We start from the raw sequence: 20,579 nt of genomic DNA on the forward strand, positions 1-20,579 counted from the left end.
TGCCTCTCCTGTGCGATATTGCTCTCTGTGGGGCTTCAGTAAAAGAAGGCAGAGAAAATCATTATTATTTCGAGGTTCTCGTCATTAAGACTGGCTGGAAATTTTCCCAGGCTGCAGTGGGGGTAAACTCACCCCCCAGCAGGGCTGTTTTCTCTGCGGTTTTATTAAGAAAAGAAGAACGTTTAGTTGACCCGGCTGTCGCACCCCCGCTTGTTGGCTCTGGCTGTCGGACAGCACGTCTCACACAGCAGCCAGATCACATTCATCACCTGTCTAACAGAAGCCCCCATTTTAAAAAAAGAGAGGGCGTTAAAGAAGAGTGTGATTGTTTGACATTGTTCCCCAGCCGGATGTTACAACGACACAGAATGCAACCATCTTTAAGAGGGAGACCATAAATTGCAGAACGCCGAGTCTTAAATCCCAGTGAGGCCAGTTCTGAAGTGGGAATGCGGCTGAGATGAGCTACGGGCACAGTTAGTAACTGGATTACTTGATGAAAATAATACTTTAAAAAAGTTACAAAAAACTTGTAGGTTAGTACCACTGTTCTCACGTTCTTTTACTGTGTAAGCAGGCAGCTGACCACAAAATCTTTCCTCCCTGTTGGCCAGTTTCCTGTATGTTCTTGTGTTGGAAAAGCACTGGGGGAAATTCTAACACATTTTGAGGTATATAGAACTGATGAATAATAGCAAAACAGAGGCTGCTTACTGTATGTGAGGCTTCTGCACAGGTGACCCTGGGGCTCCTACATGAGAGGAGAGCTGAGGACCTCTGACCCGCTGAGCGACCCAGCCGTCCGCCTCCTCTGCTGTGTGACCTGTGTCCTGCGTTTATCCTGCAAAGCGCAGGCGGGTACTGGGGAAGACGGGATGGAATCCACTGGGAAGAGTGAGTGGGATTAGCACAGGGATGAGAGGGGGGCTCTCAGGGAGCACAGGGAGTGCGGCGGCCATGGCCTTCACCGCTGCCACGATTGATTTTATGAGTTCCGTGCGGAGACTGTCTCCCCTTCCAAGGAAAACCACGAGCGGGAAGCCCCCTGGGACTTATCTCCAGGATGTTTCGTCCTTCGCCGGCGGGGACTCGGGAGGTAAACAAAGCCAGCGGAGCAGGCGGGAGCGATGCCGGACGCCCCTGGGCTCCTCGGGGCGCTGTGCTCGTCTGGAGCTGCGCTGGGGTCTGGGACTGGGCCAGGTGGGGCGGGGAGCCCAGGGGCTGGATGGCGATGACATCATCGGAGTCTCCCGGAGAGCGGCTCCGGGCCGCGCACGTGAGAGCGCGCGTCACTGCTGACTCGCCAGGGGCAACGGCGTGGCCACAGGTGCAGGAGATCTCCGTCCTGCCCCCTGCATGCCCTCTCCCCCCACCCAGAACAGATGAGATAAGCCTTGAAATGAGGCCAATGTGTTTTGAGCGCAAACCTGACCCACCCCACTCCCTATTTCTCCGAGCTGGAACTCAGCGTGAGCGAGCAGTGAGATGATTTCAAACTACAGAGCAAAAAACAACAACACTCTAGCTCTGTGCTGCAAAACTGCTTTGGGAGGAGCTCCTCTCCGCCTTGCCCAAGAGACCCAGGGGCTGGGGGAGGGGTTGTCCTTCCCCCTGGCCTGCAGGCTCTGACGCGCAGTCTGACCGAGCACAGCGACAGTCGTCCCTGCTGGCCTGGGTGTTGAGCCCGTCTGGGCCATGTTTTTCTCGACAGAGCAGGGTATAGGTGGCTTGTGAAAAGAGCTATAAAAGATGCCGTGCGTGTCACCCGGAGGTGTCAATCGACCCAGAATGTGCTGAGCACTAACTGCTGGGGACTCTTTCTGTAATGGCGCCACACAGCCAAAATTCAACAGTAGCGTCTCTTTTTGTCCCTTGCAGTGTGCCAAGTCTTCCAGCAGCTGGACACGCTGTGTGGGACGTGGTGGGGGCCTGTGGACTTAGAGGCGGGAGGGAGGGACAGTACACGTGCACACTCATTCGTTCTGCCAGCTGTGTCCCAGCGCTGGGAGCCCCCCGTCTCCGCCAGCTCCCCGCCCTGCAGGCCCTGCCAGCGCTGCTGCTCCTGTTCTGCAGCTGATCAGCGCGCTGGGGGATCCCCTGTGTGGAGCTGCAGTGAGTCAGAGCAGCCCCAGGGCAGACACAGGGAGGGAGAGAGAGAGAGAAACCTGTGAAAAAGTTCTAGAGAAATAAAAACAGATGTGCGGAAGCAGGTTTTCTACAGCCCAGACAGTTTGGGTGTGTGCCTCTGTGGGGAAACTGGCAGTGGAGTGGAGAGGCTGTGATTTATTGCCTCGCCCAACAGCCTCGTCGAGGTCTTCTGTCCTCGTTCTAACGTGGGAGACGGAGGCGTGCGGAGCGCTCAGATGTGCACATGTTCCGTCTCCCTGACAGCCGTTCCCACGGCTACACCTCTGCCCACCTGAGGCCGCCAGCCGGAGCGCGTCGCCCGTGGGCTGGGCTGCCGAGGCTGAGGAGCAGCAATCAAGGCAGTTTGATGGCTGATGATGATGTTATTTTGAGCCATCCCACCCCCAAAAAAAAATAATTTAAGAATTCGAAACAAGGCGCTGGCTCAGAGCAGGGCTCAGAGCAGGGTTTTGCACGTGATTCATAATCAGGATTCCCGTGGTTTGGCACAAAAAACAGAAAATGAAAAAAACAAACTGAGCTTCATTACGATGGAGATACAAGCTGTTTCCTTTTATGTGCCCCCTTCGGTGTGGAATTGTGAAAATGTTGCGGTACCCAGCTCGCCCCGATATCTTTCGAGAGGCGCCTCGGAGAAGGGTGCACCCCGACAGGCTGCGCTCGGGCCCGTCCTTGCTGGAGCGGTCAGTGACGCGACCCAGGCTTGACCCCGCTGGCCAGCGGGGCTCCGACGGGCGGCACGAGGGGCGCAGCGCGCTCTGCAGGGGACACAAGCAGCCTCCCCACTGTTCCACACCTGGCAGGAGATTTTCAGAACGACTGGGGAGTTTTCCTGAACACTTAACCATGCAGTGGGCACAGCGAAAGAGGACCGAGCTTTCAGATCCTGTTGTCCTTGAGGGAAGCAGTTCTGTTGTGTAATTGTCTGTGTGTGTGGATGTGAGTGAGCTTGTGTGTTAGTGTGTATGTGTGTGTGTGAGCGTGTGTGTTAGTGTGTGTGTTAGTGTGTATGTGTGTTTGGGAGCGTGTCACAATACTGACACAGATAAGTGTTAGTATGTGCTGTATGTGTGTGAGTGCGAGTGTTTGCGAGTGTGTGTGTGAGATTAAACAAATCGAGCCCTGTCATTATTTGAAAAGGGACACGGCAGCGTTAGGGATGAGGTCATCGTGAACAATGCAGATCACTGTGGTTTGGGAGCTGAGCCCAAGAGCTGTCCACACCCCTCACTGTGAGTGCGTGAGCCAGTGTGGGTGTGTGGTTACGGCCCTCTCCAGAGCCGGGTGTGGGACACGGCACAGCGCCGCGGCGTTCGGGCCGAGCCGTACTGCACCTGTTGTGCGCTGGCCCCGCCGCGGCCTGGCTCACAATGGGCCGCTGTGGCGTGGCGGGCGTGAGGAAACGGGATGAGCTCCGCCGAGTGGCAGACCCACCCCGTCCTTCCCTCTGCCACCGCGAGGGCGACCACAACATGTGGCACGAGGGCGCCTGGGGAGGCTCTGTGCCTTGGAGCGCGGCGGCCCTGCCCCTCCACTGAGAGAGCAGCGCTGTGCCCTTGCCGGGGGGCACAGAGGAGTGGGGGGGTGGCAGGTCCCTGGCTGTGGCAGCATCATGGGAGGAGAAAACGGCCCTGTGAGCACTGGGGACAGCTTGGCAAAGCCTGGAGTGACTTGAGACGTTTCTGATCGAAACCCAGCTCGCCTGCTCTACCTGCTGTACCTACTGGCCCTGGTTAAGATGTTTCAGAGGCCAGAGCCTCTGAGCAGCAAGTGACTTCGTAAATGTACCCAGTCCGATCCCCTGCACTGAGACCAGGGTCTCCAGCCCCGGTCCCAGTGAGGACCAGTCCAGCAGTTTATAGAGGTGGCCACTAATTCATCCGTTTCCAAAGACCTGGGGCAGTTTAACTGTGGTCCATTGAACGGGCGGTTTGCTAAATGAAGTCGTACAGAGACCATCTGTATAGTCAAAATCTGTTTAAAAATCCCGGAGTGTTTCTCGAAAAGAATAGAGTGTGACCCTGGTGTCCTGGCAAAATCTCCCCATTTTCTGTAAAGCACTTTGAGTGGAGTGTCCAGAAAAGCGCTATATAAGTGTAAGCAATTATTATTAGGGTTACTACAATCTGGAACCAAAATAAGAATACCCTTCATTCTTAACTCAATTAATCAGTAACTTTGTGTTTTCTGTCAGTACTCTGGTGCTGCCAGTCCTGTAGTACTGTCTTCAGGTTTCAGCCTGATGTTACTGAGCTACGTCTTGGCATAGTTTCTCACTCCTCCCTGTGGGGAAGGTGATGGTGGTGTGAAAGGACATGTTAACCCCACTGGGCTGGTGCCATCCAGGGGCCGAGCTCTGTGCTGAATGTTTCCCTTTGTGCAGAGCGGTTCAGAGACAAAGACCTTCACCCCAGATATGTCAGTGCAGGAAGCTGAGCTCTCGCAGGTGCAGTGTTGCTGTGGCCCTGGTGAGCTGACTCACCTCCATGTCCCCGGTCCCAGGCGAGAGCGTCGCAGAGCTGTGTGTGTGTTTCCGTGAGGGTTGCACAAACACCTGACTCCAACCTGCGCCAGTGGTCGTCAGAAAAGGAAAAGAGGCCAAAGCTGAGCTCGCTTGGCACCAGGTTGACACGGGCTACACCAGCAATGTTTTCCTCTTCTGTTTCATGTGGAATATCAAAGAGATTCAAAGCCCTTAAAAGGGCAGCACTGATATTCCTGCTCACACATTGCTTCATGTACAATGAGTGGCAGCTTCCTTATATACAGTATATGTGGTAGCAGGGTAAAACACAAGATTGTGACAGTTTTCCTTTTGTCTAAATAAGCTTATATGTACGACTTTGCTTCGTCTTGGTTTCCCACAGAGCGCCTTGTGTGTCACTGTGTCCATCACAATATACTTTCTTCTCCGACTGAGATGTGCTTCACTGTGCTCTGCAGTGCTTTATCTGTCCTGCACCACAGTAAACATCTGTAAGGGATGGTTTGCAAAACCCTTTCCCTTCTTGCTCTCTCCTGTAGTGACTGAAACATGCTTCATAAAAAAACAGTGATTTCATAACCACAGCAGAAAACTAAACCTGTATTTTAGTGTCATTACTGTGAGTTTTTCATTGCACATTTATAAATTACAGCTTCCTCCTGTTTCATGTTTGCTTGCTAATATTTGAATGATTGCTGTGTTTTAACGAACTGATTACTCCTTTTGTAAAAATATCTGAATGTGAAACTGATGTTTTTAATCAGTGCAAGATGTACACAGCATACAAGCAAGGGAGCATAGGAGCAATATTTAAAACACGATCTTCTTTTCAAGGGCTGTTACAAAATTCACCCCAAACTGAAAACAAAATGTAGAGATAAAAGCAATGCTCAAACAAATCTCAGTGAATAACAAAACTGATTGCAAACAGCAACATTGTCTTTTTAAAAAGGCCTCAAACAGACCCACCCCACAGTTTAATAGTACAGAATAATAAGAGAATGTTGCTCTTTGTAAGTTGTATTTCTGGCCTGTATAGTCTGTCTTTGGCCAGAAGTCCTGAAGTCCCAGAGGCGTAGCTGAAGAATGTTATCAGTGCATCATGGCTGTTAAAAGGAATCGCTAGCGCTTGTGGAGTCTGTGTGTGTTAGCGCTTGTGGAGTCTGTGTGTGTTAGCGCTTGTGGAGTCTGTGTGTGTTGGCGCTTGTGGAGTCTGTGTGTGTTAGCGCTTGTGGAGTCTGTGTGTGTTAGCGCTTGTGGAGTCTGTGTGTGTTAGCGCTTGTGGAGTCTGTGTGTGTTAGCGCTTGTGGAGTCTGTGTGTGTTAGCGCTTGTGGAGTCTGTGTGTGTTGGCGCTTGTGGAGTCTGTGTGTGTTAGCGCTTGTGGAGTCTGTGTGTGTTTTTGCCGTGTGGCCGGGGGACCGGAGGAAACTCGGCCCTTGCGAGTTGAGAGGTCAGTTGTTTCAGCAGCCGGATGTGAGACGCAGGTATGTGTGTGTGTGAACGGCGCTGGCCGGCTGCCATGGCTCTGTTTTAAAGATAACCCCCGCCCCGCCCTCTTGACCGGAGGAAGTTAAGGAAGGTCATTACTCCACACAGGGTCAACTCCTGCTTTTGGCATTGTTGCAGAATCATTGATTAACCCTCCCCTCTACCCCTTGGACAACAAGGTGTGAATGGCTCCCTGTATGTTTAACTGAAAGCAAACAACCTGATGCCTTATAAACCTTGGGAGAAGTAGGGTGGGGAATTCGAGGATGCTTTAGGGGTCTTTGGGGTCAGTGGGCTCTTTACATTTACTGGGCATCAATTCGCAGTTTCCCAGGATTCTGCATGTCTCTACACAGCGTGCGGTTTTGACATTTCTTCTGAAGAAGCTTGGTGCAGCACACTGTCCCTGGTCACCACACTGGGGAATTGGTTTGGAAATTCTGGTCCACAGGGCAGAGCGCCACCTACTGGTCCAGAAACAACATTCACAGCTGCAATATGTATGTTTTTTCCTTAGAGGGCTCCCATACCAGTACAGAGCAGCCCAGCTCTGCCTAGCTTCTGAGGTCAGGCCACATCGGGCCGGAAAGGGGCAACACTGCTGTCGACTGTATTTGGCCCGACTCTCTCGGCACTGTGAGCTGCCCGCTCTCCAGCGCGGGGATCTGCGGGGGCGGGGGGTGGGGGCTCGCGTGCCGCAACAGCAGCAGCAGGAGGCTCCTGTCAAGAGACAGAGCCAACAAAAACAGCAGTGCGAGAGAGAGAGAGAGAACCACAGCTGCCAGAGAGGCCTGAGCTGAAATCTGGAATCTGACGTGTGGCACGCTGGGAGGAGGCGGCTGCTTCACAGCTGTCTGCCACGAGGCCCAATTAGAGGAGGGAAATACCATCCGCGGTGCGTTTCAGGATGGGGTTCCCGCAGCAGAACGAGAAGTGTACACACAGTGGCTCTGAGGAGCGTTGCTTAACCGCAAGCACCGCGCAACAGCTTCCAGGAATCACAGCGCGTTCAGCGCATGTGTCTGATTCGGTGGGGCTTCCGGTGGCCCCCTGTCATGTTTCTAAAGGGATTGCTTGGAGTTCGGAAACGTTTTGCATTACCGCGTCCCCAGAGTCCGCCAGGCTAGGCCAGCGTGAGGTAGGCAGCTTCCGTTAGGCGCAGGATTGCAAAGCTCCCTGCCGATTGTGCCCGCCAAAACGTTTGTACAGGAGGGAGTACTTTTTATGTCATATGTGTTTTACATTACTTAGGAAGGTGAGGTATCATGTCTGCTTAAATGATGCATTTAAGCGCATCAGAAAGCTCTAAAGCAGAGCATGCAGTAAGTCCCAGAGCTCGCGTAATTCGTAGCAAGGCCCTGCCTGTCAGGCACTTGCACAGCGTTCTCAGCTAGCCTAATGAGCTGCTGATTATTATCGGGGTTTGCTGGGGCTCCTTCATTTGTCTAAGCTGGGGGCATGAGCCACTGGACGAGGCAAGGGCCAGGAGGTTAGGTCCTGCTAATGAGGGTCTGCTGTGGCAGGTCAGATGTCAGCCAGGCCCGGGTCTGCAGCCTCCGATGGCTTTATTGTTTCCTCGCTCTCTCGAGTGTCGCATCTCCCCCAGGCCTCCGCCACGGCGCAGAGGGCCGACTCGAGCGTGAGGAGGCCCTTGTGCTGCGCCGGGGGCCCCCACGTGCGCAGCTGCGGGGTCTCAGCGGGCGGCCGGCCCCCCCGGGCCACAGGTGCGAGTCTGGAGCGCGGCCAGTCGGGAAGCCGGCAGGTTCTCAACATTTCCTGCCTTCGAGAGCTACAGGCTTTTCTCTGGTGCACAGAGGACTGTCACAGGGGGGGGTTGAAAGGTTGATATCCCATTACTGATGCAGGGGGCCAGCCAGCCCAGCGGACGTGAGGTGCCGGCGGTCTGCGGTGTTACCGTTAGCTCCCCCCGGCGCCCCCAGCTGTCAGGGCGGATCGATGGGCTGACTGAGGTTAAACCGAGAGGTGTGGGGACGCTGCCTGGGCCGTGGAGCTCGCAGCTAGAAGTGGCTTAATTTACGAGCCCCTGTTTCCGCTGTGTGTGTGTGTGTGTGTGCGGCATGACTCCGCGCAGGCTGCATGTGAAGGCTTCCGGGCCCGGCTGGAGCAGGAAGCTGTCTTGGCTGAGCTTCACAGACAATCCAGTCTTTGTGCGTCCGTCTGTGGCACTGAAATAGCGGCGACCCCAGCCACAGGGAGAGCTGGGATCAATACTGCGATTGAGGCTCAGCGAGCGACGCCTCTTTCGGAGCAAGACCGCACTCCAGAAGCGCTCCCGGGGGTAGCCAGAAATAGCCGTGGGATCTCAGAACCTGTAAGCGTATTTAACCCACTCTGTGGGTTCGTTTAAGACAACGCTTGGGTTCGCAGCTCATTCAGGATATTGGCCAAGAAGAAAACGTCTTGAATCAAAAAGGAAAGCGTGTCCTAACACTTCTGTTGCCTGTCATCACTCCTGCAGTCCCGTGCGTGTCAGTGAGTGCAGCACTGAGGAAGCAGTGGCCAGGGGCCTGGGTGTGCAACAGGGAGGGTTGTGGGTTCAAATCCCAGGGGTGGCACAGCTGCTGTGTCCTTGAGCAAGGTACTTGGCTCAGTTTAAGTAAAATACAAGTTGTTTACATGATTAAAAGTCGGTTGGTTTAAATAAAGACCCTTTCTAAATAATAATATTTGTTGAACATATTTGTCAGTGATGTACCTTGTACTTTTATTGAACATTTATCCTCACGTATAGCTTCTTTAGAGTTTGTCCTCTGTCTCACTTTGAGTGAAGCCCGCTTGTGTTTATAGCTAGTTCCATTTCCATAGAGATTAAAACTCCCGGGGTCCTGTAGAGTTATACACTTTATTTGACTCAGTGATTGACCCTGAATTTGAACAGTAGGTAGCCATGCTGATAATCGGAGTGGTCAACAGCTGGCTGTGTTGGAAGGGTGAGAAAGACGCCAAGAGAGAGAGCCGCACAGATTGTGTGGTTCCTGCTGCACGGGTCTTGAGCGCCACCTGGTGGAGCGAGTATTAAATTCTCAAGCTGTGGTTCCGCTTCCCGGCCACTTGGAATCAATGCAGGAGATCCCAGCCTTGAAGAATTTTAACTTTCCCTTTAGCTATAGTGTGCAAATAAAATGCAGATCACGTCTAATAGGCATGAGAGTTTAAAATGCATTTTATCCAAATAAAATGTTGTTAACCTGTGCTTAATGGATGATAATTATAATTTAGTTCATAATTTAAAGTTATAATTTAATACCCGATCATGGGCAATGCATGTCGTAGTAATCGATTAGTGACATTGCTGGGGTGATCCAATCGTTTTTCCAAGGCTCCTAGACTTAGACACCTTTTGAATTAACCTGAAATAGACTCTGAAATTAAATTCAAACTACGCAGAACCACCTTTGAGAGCAGCAGCGCAGTTGGAAAGAGGGGGTGCAGAGGGGGGGTGTTGTCGGGGATCTGGTTGTGTTCAGAATGTGACCCCACTGTCTTGCACGCTGATCCCTGTCTGTACCCCCAGGCGAGGAGATTGGGAACAGCTGGGCTCGCTACAGCCAGGATTAAATCAGTCCTTTAGTTTCTCGTTACCTGAGCTCAAGGTGCGTGACCAGTCTGGAGTCCATGAGGGCGGACAGATCTGTGACACACCTGTGTCCCCCTGGCTCAGCAGGCTTAACAAACCATCCAGACTCTCCAAGCCACTTAACTGATTTTCACTTCTAATACTCGGAATATCGAGTCATCTGGCCAGCCATATGCTTTTCGGGTGTACTTTCTTCTCACATAGTGTGTCAACCGTTTTCTGAAGAGCAACCAAAAACACCTACATGGCTGGGAAAAACAATTCCCTACAGTCAAGTGCATTTCTTATGAATGACCCCCATCTTAATTTCCCCTGGGATAAACACCATCTGAATAAAATAAATAGTTTTGGTTACAGGATGTGATGTGCGCAGATGAACCCTCGAGGGTGTTTATTCTTCTGTGTGGTCCTACCATGCCTGAACGATGCATTCACTTTGCTTTTCTGTGCATCTTCCCAGTGTTCACCTCAGGCCTCTCCATATCACTGAACATACTCCAACACTTACAGCAGGATGGGGCTTGAGTTTTCGCTGTGCTTTACAGTGTTTTTAATGTGCTACAGGACTGCATTTTTGTAAAGGTCTGTTGATCAGCAGCACACATTGAAAACCTCACTGATTACAGTTCCACAGTATAAGTTTGAAACTGAAGCAAGTCCTAGCAGACTGCGATTTGACAGTGAAGCAGTCTCCTTTTTTACATCCATTGCTGGGTATTTCTTTGACAACGGGCTAACAGCCCAGAAAAGGCTCTCGCGCAGTTTCATAGGTTATCCTTAAATCATGAATTCCCACACCCTTCAGGCACTTTGCTTTTGTCCATCTATGCAAGTGAGTTGTGTAAGTGGTTACTTGAGAGATTATGTGAAACCAAACTCCCAACTTCCAACACCCAGTGACTCTTTAAGGACCACGGCTTCCCATTTCAGACTGAAAAAGACTCAATTCATTTGCTAAATTGATCACAAGTCTCAGGGTTCCCCAGTCTTTTCAAACTGATGATTCCAGGGCGACTCCTGAAACCTGCTGGACTGCCACTCTCCAGGATCCGGGCGGCTCTTCTTTGCTTGAGCATTTGTCTGCATTGTTCAGGCTCTGGGTGAGGGAGCTCGGCAGCAGGTTATCAGCCATTGTTCTGGGGTTTCTGAAGCTCACAGATAATTGATAAACCGCCTCACCCCTCTGGACATGTGTTAAGTAGCAATGAAGGAGTGGTTACACTGCCTGCCTGCTTTGAGCAAGGGGCTCTGTGCCAGGAGGTGTCAGACTATGCAGATCTCTGTGTGCAAATGAGGTGCAGGTCAGGCCCCTTCTCTGACTGCCACAATTTGCAAGGATTTGTTTAATCAACACTCAAATGCCTGAGCAGATAAAGCAAAACAATTAAGGTTTTGCTGTAGAATTAGTTTGCATTAAATAGCCCTTAGATTCTTATCTTAATCCCTAAAACCAACCAATAAGAGGCTTAATTCTGTTGGTTAAACCCTGATTCCATGCAAAGCTGAATGGTGAAGCGCTGGGCCTGATTCCCTCAGGTGCAGAAAAGTCGTAGGCTGTCTCACTCATTGTGCTCCTGAGCCTCCAAGAGCGAACTGACTTCTGGCACTCTGATGGTTAAGACGTGCGGCAATTACTGTTCTGCGCTGGTCTGTAAATATGCAAAACTAAGAACTGCAGCTTTTTGAGCAAATAGTTGACTTTTAGTATTGCAAAGAGTGCGGTTAAGTAGGTATCATATTAAAATCCTTAGAACCAGCGTCTATATAAGAATAGAGTGTTCTGGTAGTGATGGTTATGGTTTAACGTGCGAATGTTTTGGCGAACGCAAGAGACTGTCTTCAGTGGGGTCTGTGGCCTAACGGCTGCGGTCCTGCAGACTTTTTGTTGACAACGATATAAACCTGATTGCAGGACAGCCAGCATGTCACTGTAATCCTGCCTTATCACCCTGCAACTCCCAGCTGGCAGCCCACTGGAGCTCAGCAGGTGTGAGCCTGGCCAGTACCTGGATGGGAGACTCCTGGGAAAGCTAAGGTTGCTGCTGGAGGAGGTGTTAGTGGGGCCAGCTGGGGGTGCTGTGGTCTATGTGGGTCCTAATGCCCCAGTATAGTGACGGGGACACTATGCTCTAAAAAGGTGCTGTCCTTTGGATGAGATGTAAAACCGAGGTCCTGACTCTCTGTTGTCATTAAAAATCCCAGAGTGTCTCTTGAGAAGTAGGGGTGTTACCCTGGTGTCCTGGCCAAATTTTCCTCTGGCCCTTATCAATCATGGCCTCCTAATAATCCCCATCTCTGAACTGGCTTCATCACTCCGCTCTCCTCCCCACTGGGAGCTGGAGTGTGGGGAGAGGACTGGTGCATCATGCAGGTGGGGCTTCACACTGGGGGTGGTGGAGGGGAGTCCCCATTACCTGTAAAGCGCTTTGAGTGGAGTGTCCAGAAAAGCGCTATAGAAGTGTAAGCAATTATTATTATTATTATCAGGAGCAGGAGTAGCAGTACACACGCAACCGCCAGAATAATAATAATAATAATAATAATAATAAGTTCAATGCAGAACAGAAGCTCTGCTCGGCGGGCGCACGCGGTGTTGCTATTTCAGGCGCTGAAACGGAGCCGCGCGCTTGGCTCCGGGGCCGGGGCGCGAGCGCGCCGTGTGACTGGGCCGTGGGCTCTATTTTTAACAGGTCAATGGAGCTGGCTGACTTTACCAGCGTGAAGGGCAGGCTGGGGAGGCTGGGCAGGCTGGCCAGGGACCGGTGTTGTCGGCTGGAGCGGCGCTGCGGGAGGTAAGCCGGCTCATCACGCTGAACCCCCGGGGACCCGGGCAATCGTTGTTCATGACAGTTCACGAGCAGCATTGGAAAGTGAATCGGTGTAGTGTCCGACGGCTGTGTCACATTTCTTCTGTTGTTAACTGGTCTCAGAAGTACTGGCGCGCAGTGAAACATCTTCTGAAAGCGGGTTCCCTGTTTCGGGAGCCCCGCGGAGTGTAAGACACGTGTCTTCAGCGCGCTGTGGGTGTGAATGCCCAGTTTACACCCAGCGGGAACCTGGCGCTCTCGGTGACCGTGTTTGCGAAGCTGAGGCTGCTGTCCATCCCTTTTGAAGGTTTGCCTATTATCTGGCGGTCAGGGCGGTCAGTGTGTCTGCCCAGCCGCTGTGTCTTCTGATCAAGGAATGCGCTTGTTTCCGCACTGAATTCAGGCAGGTGGCACAGGAAGTCAAACCACGCGTGTTCTGGAGACTCGGGGGGTCGGGGCCCGGTCGTGCACCAGCGGCGTGTCGAGGGGAGGGGAGCCGGGGTCCCTCTCGCGCCTGCCGAACCCCCGCTGCGGCGGGTCACGAGACAGAGCTTCCCGGAAGGGGCTCCGGCTATTTCAGGATGAGTCGCTCGGATTGCCAGCTCCAGTCGACTTCCGGCCGGCCCACCCCCTCCCCACCTCCCCTTGTGTCGCTTCCAGGAAGCAGCTCCCCTTTTAAGTAGCCCCCAGCCTTTTAATTACCCCCCCCTCCACACACTATTCCTCTTTGAGAATCCTGCTCCTCTCTGCAGCCTTCTGTTGGAACAACTTTCTGTTTAAACCGGTGGAATAATCAGGAGGCAGACTCTCGCACCTCAGGTGGCCGGAGGCGACAGGCTGGATCTCCGATGAGGAGTAAAACTGCTCGTCTTGTTGGGGTCATAGACGTAAAAAGGAAAAGGACCCGTGTTTAAATGATCGTCCCCACAATACGCCATGCGTGTACTGAATATCAAAACAGAATTTTGTCTGAGCTTTTTTTATACAGTATGTACATCTTGTTCATAATATAGTCATTTCAAACTGGGCAGACAAGAACAATCACATTTATTATTATTATTATTATTATTATTATTCATGCTCTTTGCAGCTGCTGGAACTGCCTGGGAATCTCCTCTCGCCATGGATGACTTCGACTACAGCGTGCACATATCCGAGAGAGACTGGGATTCCTTCTTCCTGGAATGTGAGGAATGCAGCCTCTCCCAGCCGGTGCTGGCGGGCCTGGACGACTCGGGCTCGAGCGACGCCGACGAGCCCGGGTCCTTGCTCGCGGGCCGGCGCTGGGGGTCCCAGGTGACGGACCTGCCCGAGTTTTCCCTCTGCAGCCCCCCGGGCTTCCCGGGATTTCCCCCCGGTGGCGGCAGGCAGGAGCGCGGGGGCCACGAGGACGTCCTGTCGGGCAGCGAGGAGGAGGAGGAGGACCTGGAGTCGGTGAACAGGTTCCTCGAGGGGCTGAAGAGCCGTGCAGCTGGAGCAGAGGAGCCGGGGCAGTGCAGAGACAGATCCCCTGGGGTGTCCAGTGGTGACAGGACCCCGCCTGGCTCTGCCCCCGCAGTGTCTGCTGATGAGCCCAGGCAGGCAGCTCCTGGAGACAGGGCTCTGTCCCGGGGAGAGGAGGAGGAAAGGCCACTTTCGCTCCGTAACGGGGCTCCGAGATTAAGCAGCAAGGAAACCACAAAACCAGACGACACAGGCAGGCCTGCGGGGCGATACGAGGACACGCACCGTCTGTCAGGCGCGCACGAGGCCAGAACACGTGTGTCTGCAGGCAGTTTAGATGGGGCTGAAAGAGATGCTTGTTCTGCGGGGCCGTGTGTATTCTCTGCTCCAGCAACGCGGGAAAAAAATCTGCTTCGGGGCGAGACTCTGAGCGGTTTCCCAGAGGCACCCCAGGAGACGCAGGTGAAACCACACTGTTTCTTCAAGCGGGATTCCGCGGGAGGTCAGTCCGGGTCCGGGGAGACTCCCGGCAGCAAAGATCTCGGGAAAAGCGACATCCTCCCCCTGGAGGAAGGAGCCGGTCCGAGGTCAGCCGCTGGCCCTGCCGAGGCTTCTGAAGCGGGACGACAGGAAGTTACACGGGATGCCCACCAGCGTGACACACGCCAGGGTTCACAGCCGAGTCCAGAGAGGCAGCCGGCGGCGATCGCGGCAGCCCTGGGTGAACAGCTCGGGACCGACGAGGGAGAGCGCCCGCCACCCGTGGGTGTTCGGGATTTGCAGCGGAAAGCCAGCCCTTCCGAATCCGCAGAGAGAGCGGACTGGGAGAGCCGGGGTTCACCTGGAGCTGCAGACAGGTCGCTCTCACACCCGCAGACTGCTTGCATGTGTTGTTTGACAGCCGATGGGCTGGCTACAGAGAAGACTGTCTCCACAGAGGTGCCTGACCACACACTTTCCTCCCATCCCACTGGACTGGGAGTGTCTTCCACCACAGGGCTCTGGAAGCTGCAGTGGGAAGGCAGGTTTGACGATCAGAAAATGGACGATGGACCTGACTCATTGGCACATTTGGAGGATGGCAAAATGACGCAGAATGCAGCTTACCTGTGTGGCCCAGGAACAGGTGACATTAATGTGAACAGCAAGAAACCTGCAACAGAGCCTGTCCAGCCATCTGCGACAGCAGGTGTGAGTCCTGAAGACAACTCGCATGGTACCGACGCCAGCGACCATTCCCCCACTGGGCCAGGGCATTCAGTCCCAGAGTGCACCACACCTGAGAAATCAGGTGACCAAACATGTTTAGAAAGCCTGATCCATGGACTCACTGCGGGGAGAACTAAAAACTTCTCGGTCTTTCCTTTGAGGTCAGGAGAAGCCGAAGAAGGCGGCTCTGGTCACGGCTCATTTCTGCCTCTCAGTTCTTCCAGCACAGGCCGTGTTGCACCTGAGCAGGACAGCAACATTTCAGACTTGTTAAACATTGCACTGCGTTGTGAGCCAGCGCAAGCAGAACCAGCTGCGCTTGCAGCAGAGGGTTGTGTTGAAGGGGGATGTCTAGAACTGCAGGAGATCCGAGGTGAGGAAGCACAATCCAAGGACCACTGCGCGGCTCCAGATCCCAGCCCTGATGTCACACTGGAGCCTCACACTGAAAGCAGCACAGGAAATGGGTTTCCTGGGAATGGGCCCTTGGCAGCAGACGGAGAACTGCACAGCACAGCCCTGGACCAGGTGTGCCCAACACACCCTCCACAGGTCCGGGCCATCTCCGCTTTCTGGGAGGAAATGGAAAAGCTGACGATAAATGACATCCTGTATGTCAAGTTGAGGAGTAACGGCCAGCGGGGTCCAGCGTCGCCTCCGCACGACCAGACCTTTGCCGAGATTTCTGACAGTGTGGACTCTGGGTACTTCACACACCAGGAGGACAGCAAAGCTGACACGTCGGGTGATAGCGACAGTCCGGCTAACGTGTTCTCACAAGTCCACGACACCAGCGCAGAGCCTAAAGATGGGCCCCAGGAGGCCAGCTCGCACACGTTTCCCATGACAGAACATGAGTCCTGGGAGAGGGGATCGGAGCCGATCCCTGCCAGCCCCAGGTCTTCCAGTATTCCCAGAGGGATGTCACAGGGGGTCTGTCCCGAAGACGCCACCCAGACACCTCGTTTACTGGCAGGCACTGAAACAAGCAGCGCACATATTCCCAAGACCGCCAACGTGCAAGACCTGCGCGCACTGGAGACGGAACCAGGGTGCAGACATGGGTGCAGGGAAGCCTCCTGGCAGACGAGCCCCGCTGGGAAAGGTGCAGAAGGCAGCTTCGCAGGGAACCCCCTCCTCCCTCCTGACGAGGATCACGGGCTCACTGAGCTGGACGACACCGCAGGGAGCAGCACACACCTGGCACCGTCTTCCTCCAGCGCGGCTGCGACCCGGAGCTACACCGTCTCTTTCCCCGAATTTTTTGAGCATCTGTTCGGGGAGGATGAAGGTGGAGTCGGCGTTTCGGACCCGGAGGACGCAGTCGTGTCCTTTGCCGACGAGGAGGCGAGCAGCCTGTCGGTTCCCGAGATGTACGACTACTTCTTTTCCGAGTTCGAGACAGAGGGTCTTTTCCTCCCTGTGGTCTGGCGCTCGAGAGAAAACGTCGCCTGCTCACGCCCTCCCGGCGAGGACCTCCTGCTGCCGGAGACGTCCGATTGCCTGTTCCCCGAGGACGAGCCGCGGGCGGTGGGGGATGAAGAAAGCTGCGGACCTGTCCGTGTGGTGACTCGTTTAAAGGACAGCGCGGCCGGTCCCCTCGCTGTGTCGGGTCCGGATGCTTATGAGCATTTTTTCGCTGGCAGCGAGTGGGAGAGAAATTCGCCGTGGCGAAATTTCACGTCTCTCAGAAGGAGGTGTTTCACGAGAGGCAGTGAAAACGCCAGGGGAGATTCCAGCTCCTCGTTGCTGCCGAAGAAGTACGGGAAGGTCTTCCAGAGGGAAGTCCCCCGAGGGTACACAGAGAGGAGAAGCGGCAACAGTCCTTCGGTAATCCATTTCCTTAAGGACCAGATCCTGAGACACCTGGAGGAGCAGAGGAGCAGATCCACTGATCCCAGCTCGGCAGTCGCTGTACCAAGTAAGCTGTTGCGCTGGAATTACTATGACACGCGGAGGATGTCCGTGCACGAGAGGACAGTCCCTGCAGTGCACAGCCATCCCGGTCCTTTGCGTGCAGAGAAGCACTGAGAAATAGTGGCACAGACAGCTTTGGGAACTATATTGTGAGCAGCAGGAATGGCTGTGTGGTGTATAAGCACGCTGGGAAAGCTGCACAGCAATCGTGAAAATTTACTGTGCATCTTGAGCCCTTCAACTGCTGAATTAAACTGAGAGCCGATCAGTAAAACTAACTAGGGCCTGACTACAAGAACTAGTTAAACTTCTTGTAAACTAGAGACCAAAGCCTTTACTGAGTCAATCCTGGCTGGAGTTGCAAGCACATGCCATGCAGCACTGGAGTGGGCTGGAATTACTTTAAAAAGAAGATCACTCGTATTCTTAAGCAACTGTTGTTAATGACAGTAAAGCCTTCCTGCTAAAGGTGTACTGTGCAACAGTTTTGTCCTGCGTAATAATTCAGATCTTTGTTTAAACTGACTTTTTCTGCCTTAAAGGGAACGAGGGATTTCTCCTGTCCCTCAGCCAGTCAGACATGTGCCTGGTGTGCATCGCCTTTGCTTCCTGGGTGCTGAAGTCAGCTAATCCACACGCAGCAGACGGATGGAAATCAGGTATTGGGCACCTCAGAACCTACCCTGGAAAAATTCCATTCCCAGGACTCCCACAAACACTGCGTATTGTCCTGATTGGTGCACAGTGTAAAAGCTGAGACTTGGACAATTGGCAAGAACTGGAGAGACGATTGAGAAACTGTACAATACATAATGAAACAACTTTATCATACAGTGTTTTAACGCTTAAAACTGCTCATTCATCATGAAACTCCTGCACTATGTAATTTGTTTTTTTGCTAAATGTTTTTGGCATAACCAACATGCCAGTGCAGGTCTCAGATCTTCCGTGACGCACTGGTGCACACACTCATGCAAATCGTTTCTTTCTAAATCCCATTCAGCTTTACTGGCAAACATCAGCGCCATCTCGGCTATTCGATACTTGAGAAGATCCGTCAAGGAGGAGAAGCCTGCTGGTCTGCAGTGAGGAGAAACTCTCCATGGAAAAGCAGTGGGAAGCAGGGAGAAGGGAAGCTTGCAGGGTATTTCAGACAGTGCTCTTGGTTTAGCAGGTATTCATACCATAAAGACCAGCAGTATATAAGCATTGTTTTAATTTACTATAAATACTGTATACACTATATGGATTTGGAGATGTATTTTTTCTTACCTTGTATCTAATATGATAACCTCAGCAGAGTTTCCTCAATAGGAGGAATGAGTGTTGTAATAAAATCTTAAGAGGTTGCATCGCTGACAGACAGGGAAAATTCAGATTCTTTCCACTTAATAAATTAGAGCATGATCTTCTTTCTGATACAGGATACCAGCACATATGTCTGCAGCTGTGTAGGTGTACAGGTAGCGGTAAGGTGGGAATCGTGTGGATTATGTGGAGGTTTTGGAGACGCTAGAGGAGTCCGGGGCTGGTCCTGCAGGGCCTGCTTGTCTGTCTTGATAAAGCAGCAGCACACAGAGAGCTGGGAATTCCCTGCAGATCAGCCAGTAACATGGCGGTTTAGCTCACTGAGTGCTGAGGTGGACAGAGAGCTTCCAGGACCGCAATTAGACCAATGTGAGAAATTGGATGAGTGGGGGTGTTCTAGATGTTCAGTACCAGGATGGGAGACCTCCTGGGAAAAACTAAGGCTGTTGCTGTAAGATGTATTTGGGGGGCCAGTAGGGGGCGCTCACCCTGCAGCCTGTGTGGGTTCTAATGCCCCAGTATAGTGACGGGGACACTATACTGTAAACAGGCACCGTCCTTCGGATGAGACGTAAAACCGAGGTCCTGACTCTCTGTGGTCATTAAAAATCCCAGGGTGTCTCTCATGAAGAGTAGGGGTGTAACCCTGGTGTCCAAATGGCCAAATGTCCAATTGGCCCTTACCAGTCATGGCCTCCTAATAATCCCCATCTCTGAACTGGCTTCATCACTCTGCTCTCCTCCCCACTGAGAGCTGGTGTGTGGGGAGCGTTCTTGAGCATCATGCAGGTGGGGCTGCACACTGGTGGTAAAGCCCTTTAAGTGGAGTGTCCTGAAAAGCGCTATATAAGTGTAAGCAATAATTATTATTAGCTGTGTCATGAGAGATGGTGTTCATGCTGTGTATTGTCTTGTCCCAGCCTCCTTTGTGGAATTGAAGAATGTGGGTTGACTATACCTGACGTCCGAGGTGATTCAAGAGAAAAACTGAACTTTAAGGGTCCAATTTTTAAAACAAAGTGCACTGATCTATTGATATTTAATTAAATTAAAATCAATTTATTAAACGGAAAGGATCGGGATTACAGTATTTTATTTTTTTGTTTTAATTCTAGGAGTGAAGCACTTGGGATGCACTGTTTGATTATATGAAGACAAAAACATAAAACCAGATCATCTGTTTTTTTTTTTCTGTAGACTGGGTTTGCAGGATTGAAAAGGATACAAATATTTGCCACCTGAGTGAAATAGAAAAGAGCTCACCAGACCTTGATTACAGCTGAAGGGTTTGTTTTTTATCACTGCTGTGAGTGACTGGGTCACAGAACTGTTTTAAAATACCCACTGTTCTAACTTTGACTCATTGTCATCTGGTTTGTCTATGCCTGCCTAGAAATGTACCACTTCACTCTTTTCAGCGTGCTTATTCTGCGCAATAAAACATTCAAGCTCTTTTCTCCAGGGCTCTCCTTACAGATCTGACTTCATTGCGTCTGGAATGATAGTTTTCTGTGTCAGACTGCACTGCTTGTACAACTTTCAGACTCCTCCGTCTGGCCGTCTGCGTGTGCACGCGTGCGGCTTTAATCTTTTCAAAACTGACGACTATGGTGATCAAACACGGTATTTTATCTAAAGAAAGTAAAAGAAACGCACACAATGAGAGTGGACAGCAGAACGGCACAGTTACAATAAGGGTTTGGAATACAGCAGGAAAGACTTAAGCGACGTTTACCCCATTACATATTTTACTTAGTTGTAAAATTTGCACTTACACCCGTGTATGAGAAATTAAACCCTCTGCCCATTCCGATGAGAGGTATTAGTAAGCGCTCCAGACGTCACGGATACAATATTACACTCGGTGGGAACGACGCACTAAATCAAGGCTGAAAGTCTGTATGGGGCTGCCGAGGCGATACCGAAGAGACACCAGCAGGTGGCGGTGTTGTACCGGGGAAAGACGTTGCAAAACGCTGGATTCAGAGGCATCTAAAATATCAACGAGCGCTTTCCTTTGAAACACCCGTAGTAATGGAATGAATTAATTCTAGACATTATACTGGAATTACCACGCTGGTTTATATATATAAACTGAAGTCCGGTTGTGAACCGTGCACAACTGCAGAAAACTGCAAGAGGTTACTCTCTCGCTGCGGGACAACGTGTTCGCTG

The 20,579-nt window shown here is 52.2% G+C and overlaps 1 protein-coding gene across 2 annotated transcripts; it reads left to right on the forward strand.

The window, feature by feature from the left end:
- Nucleotides 1-12,382: 12,382 nt before the first annotated feature.
- perm1a (PPARGC1 and ESRR induced regulator, muscle 1a) lies at nt 12,383-19,867 on the forward strand. 2 transcript variants are annotated; one of them, XR_011183672.1, is made up of 5 exons: nt 12,411-12,512; nt 13,618-17,100; nt 17,639-17,755; nt 18,100-18,270; nt 19,520-19,867. XR_011183672.1 is itself a non-coding variant. In XM_015337010.2 (4 exons), the coding sequence occupies exons 2-4, from the start codon at nt 13,650-13,652 to the stop codon at nt 18,183-18,185; spliced, it is 3,654 nt and encodes a 1,217-aa protein (XP_015192496.2). In that variant the 5' UTR covers nt 12,383-12,512; nt 13,618-13,649; the 3' UTR covers nt 18,186-19,867. The 2 variants fall into 2 exon arrangements, 1 of the variants encoding a protein (XP_015192496.2); XM_015337010.2 differs by having other exon boundaries at nt 12,383-12,512; nt 18,100-19,867.
- The last annotated feature ends 712 nt before the right edge of the window (nt 19,868-20,579 follow it).

This window comes from Lepisosteus oculatus, chromosome 25 (assembly GCF_040954835.1).
Source record: "Lepisosteus oculatus isolate fLepOcu1 chromosome 25, fLepOcu1.hap2, whole genome shotgun sequence".
Taxonomy (NCBI): Eukaryota; Metazoa; Chordata; class Actinopteri; order Semionotiformes; family Lepisosteidae; genus Lepisosteus; species Lepisosteus oculatus.

What these genes read in the sequence shown, in the direction of transcription:
- perm1a (XM_015337010.2), top strand. Translation starts at nt 13,650, where the DNA reads ATGGATGACTTCGACTACAGCGTGCACATATCCGAGAGAGACTGGGAT. An exon ending in CTCGGCAGTCGCTGTACCAA is followed by an intron (nt 17,101 to 17,638) that starts GTAAGCTGTTGC and finishes TCTGCCTTAAAG; the next exon opens with GGAACGAGGGATTTCTCCTG. An exon ending in AGCAGACGGATGGAAATCAG is followed by an intron (nt 17,756 to 18,099) that starts GTATTGGGCACC and finishes AATCCCATTCAG; the next exon opens with CTTTACTGGCAAACATCAGC.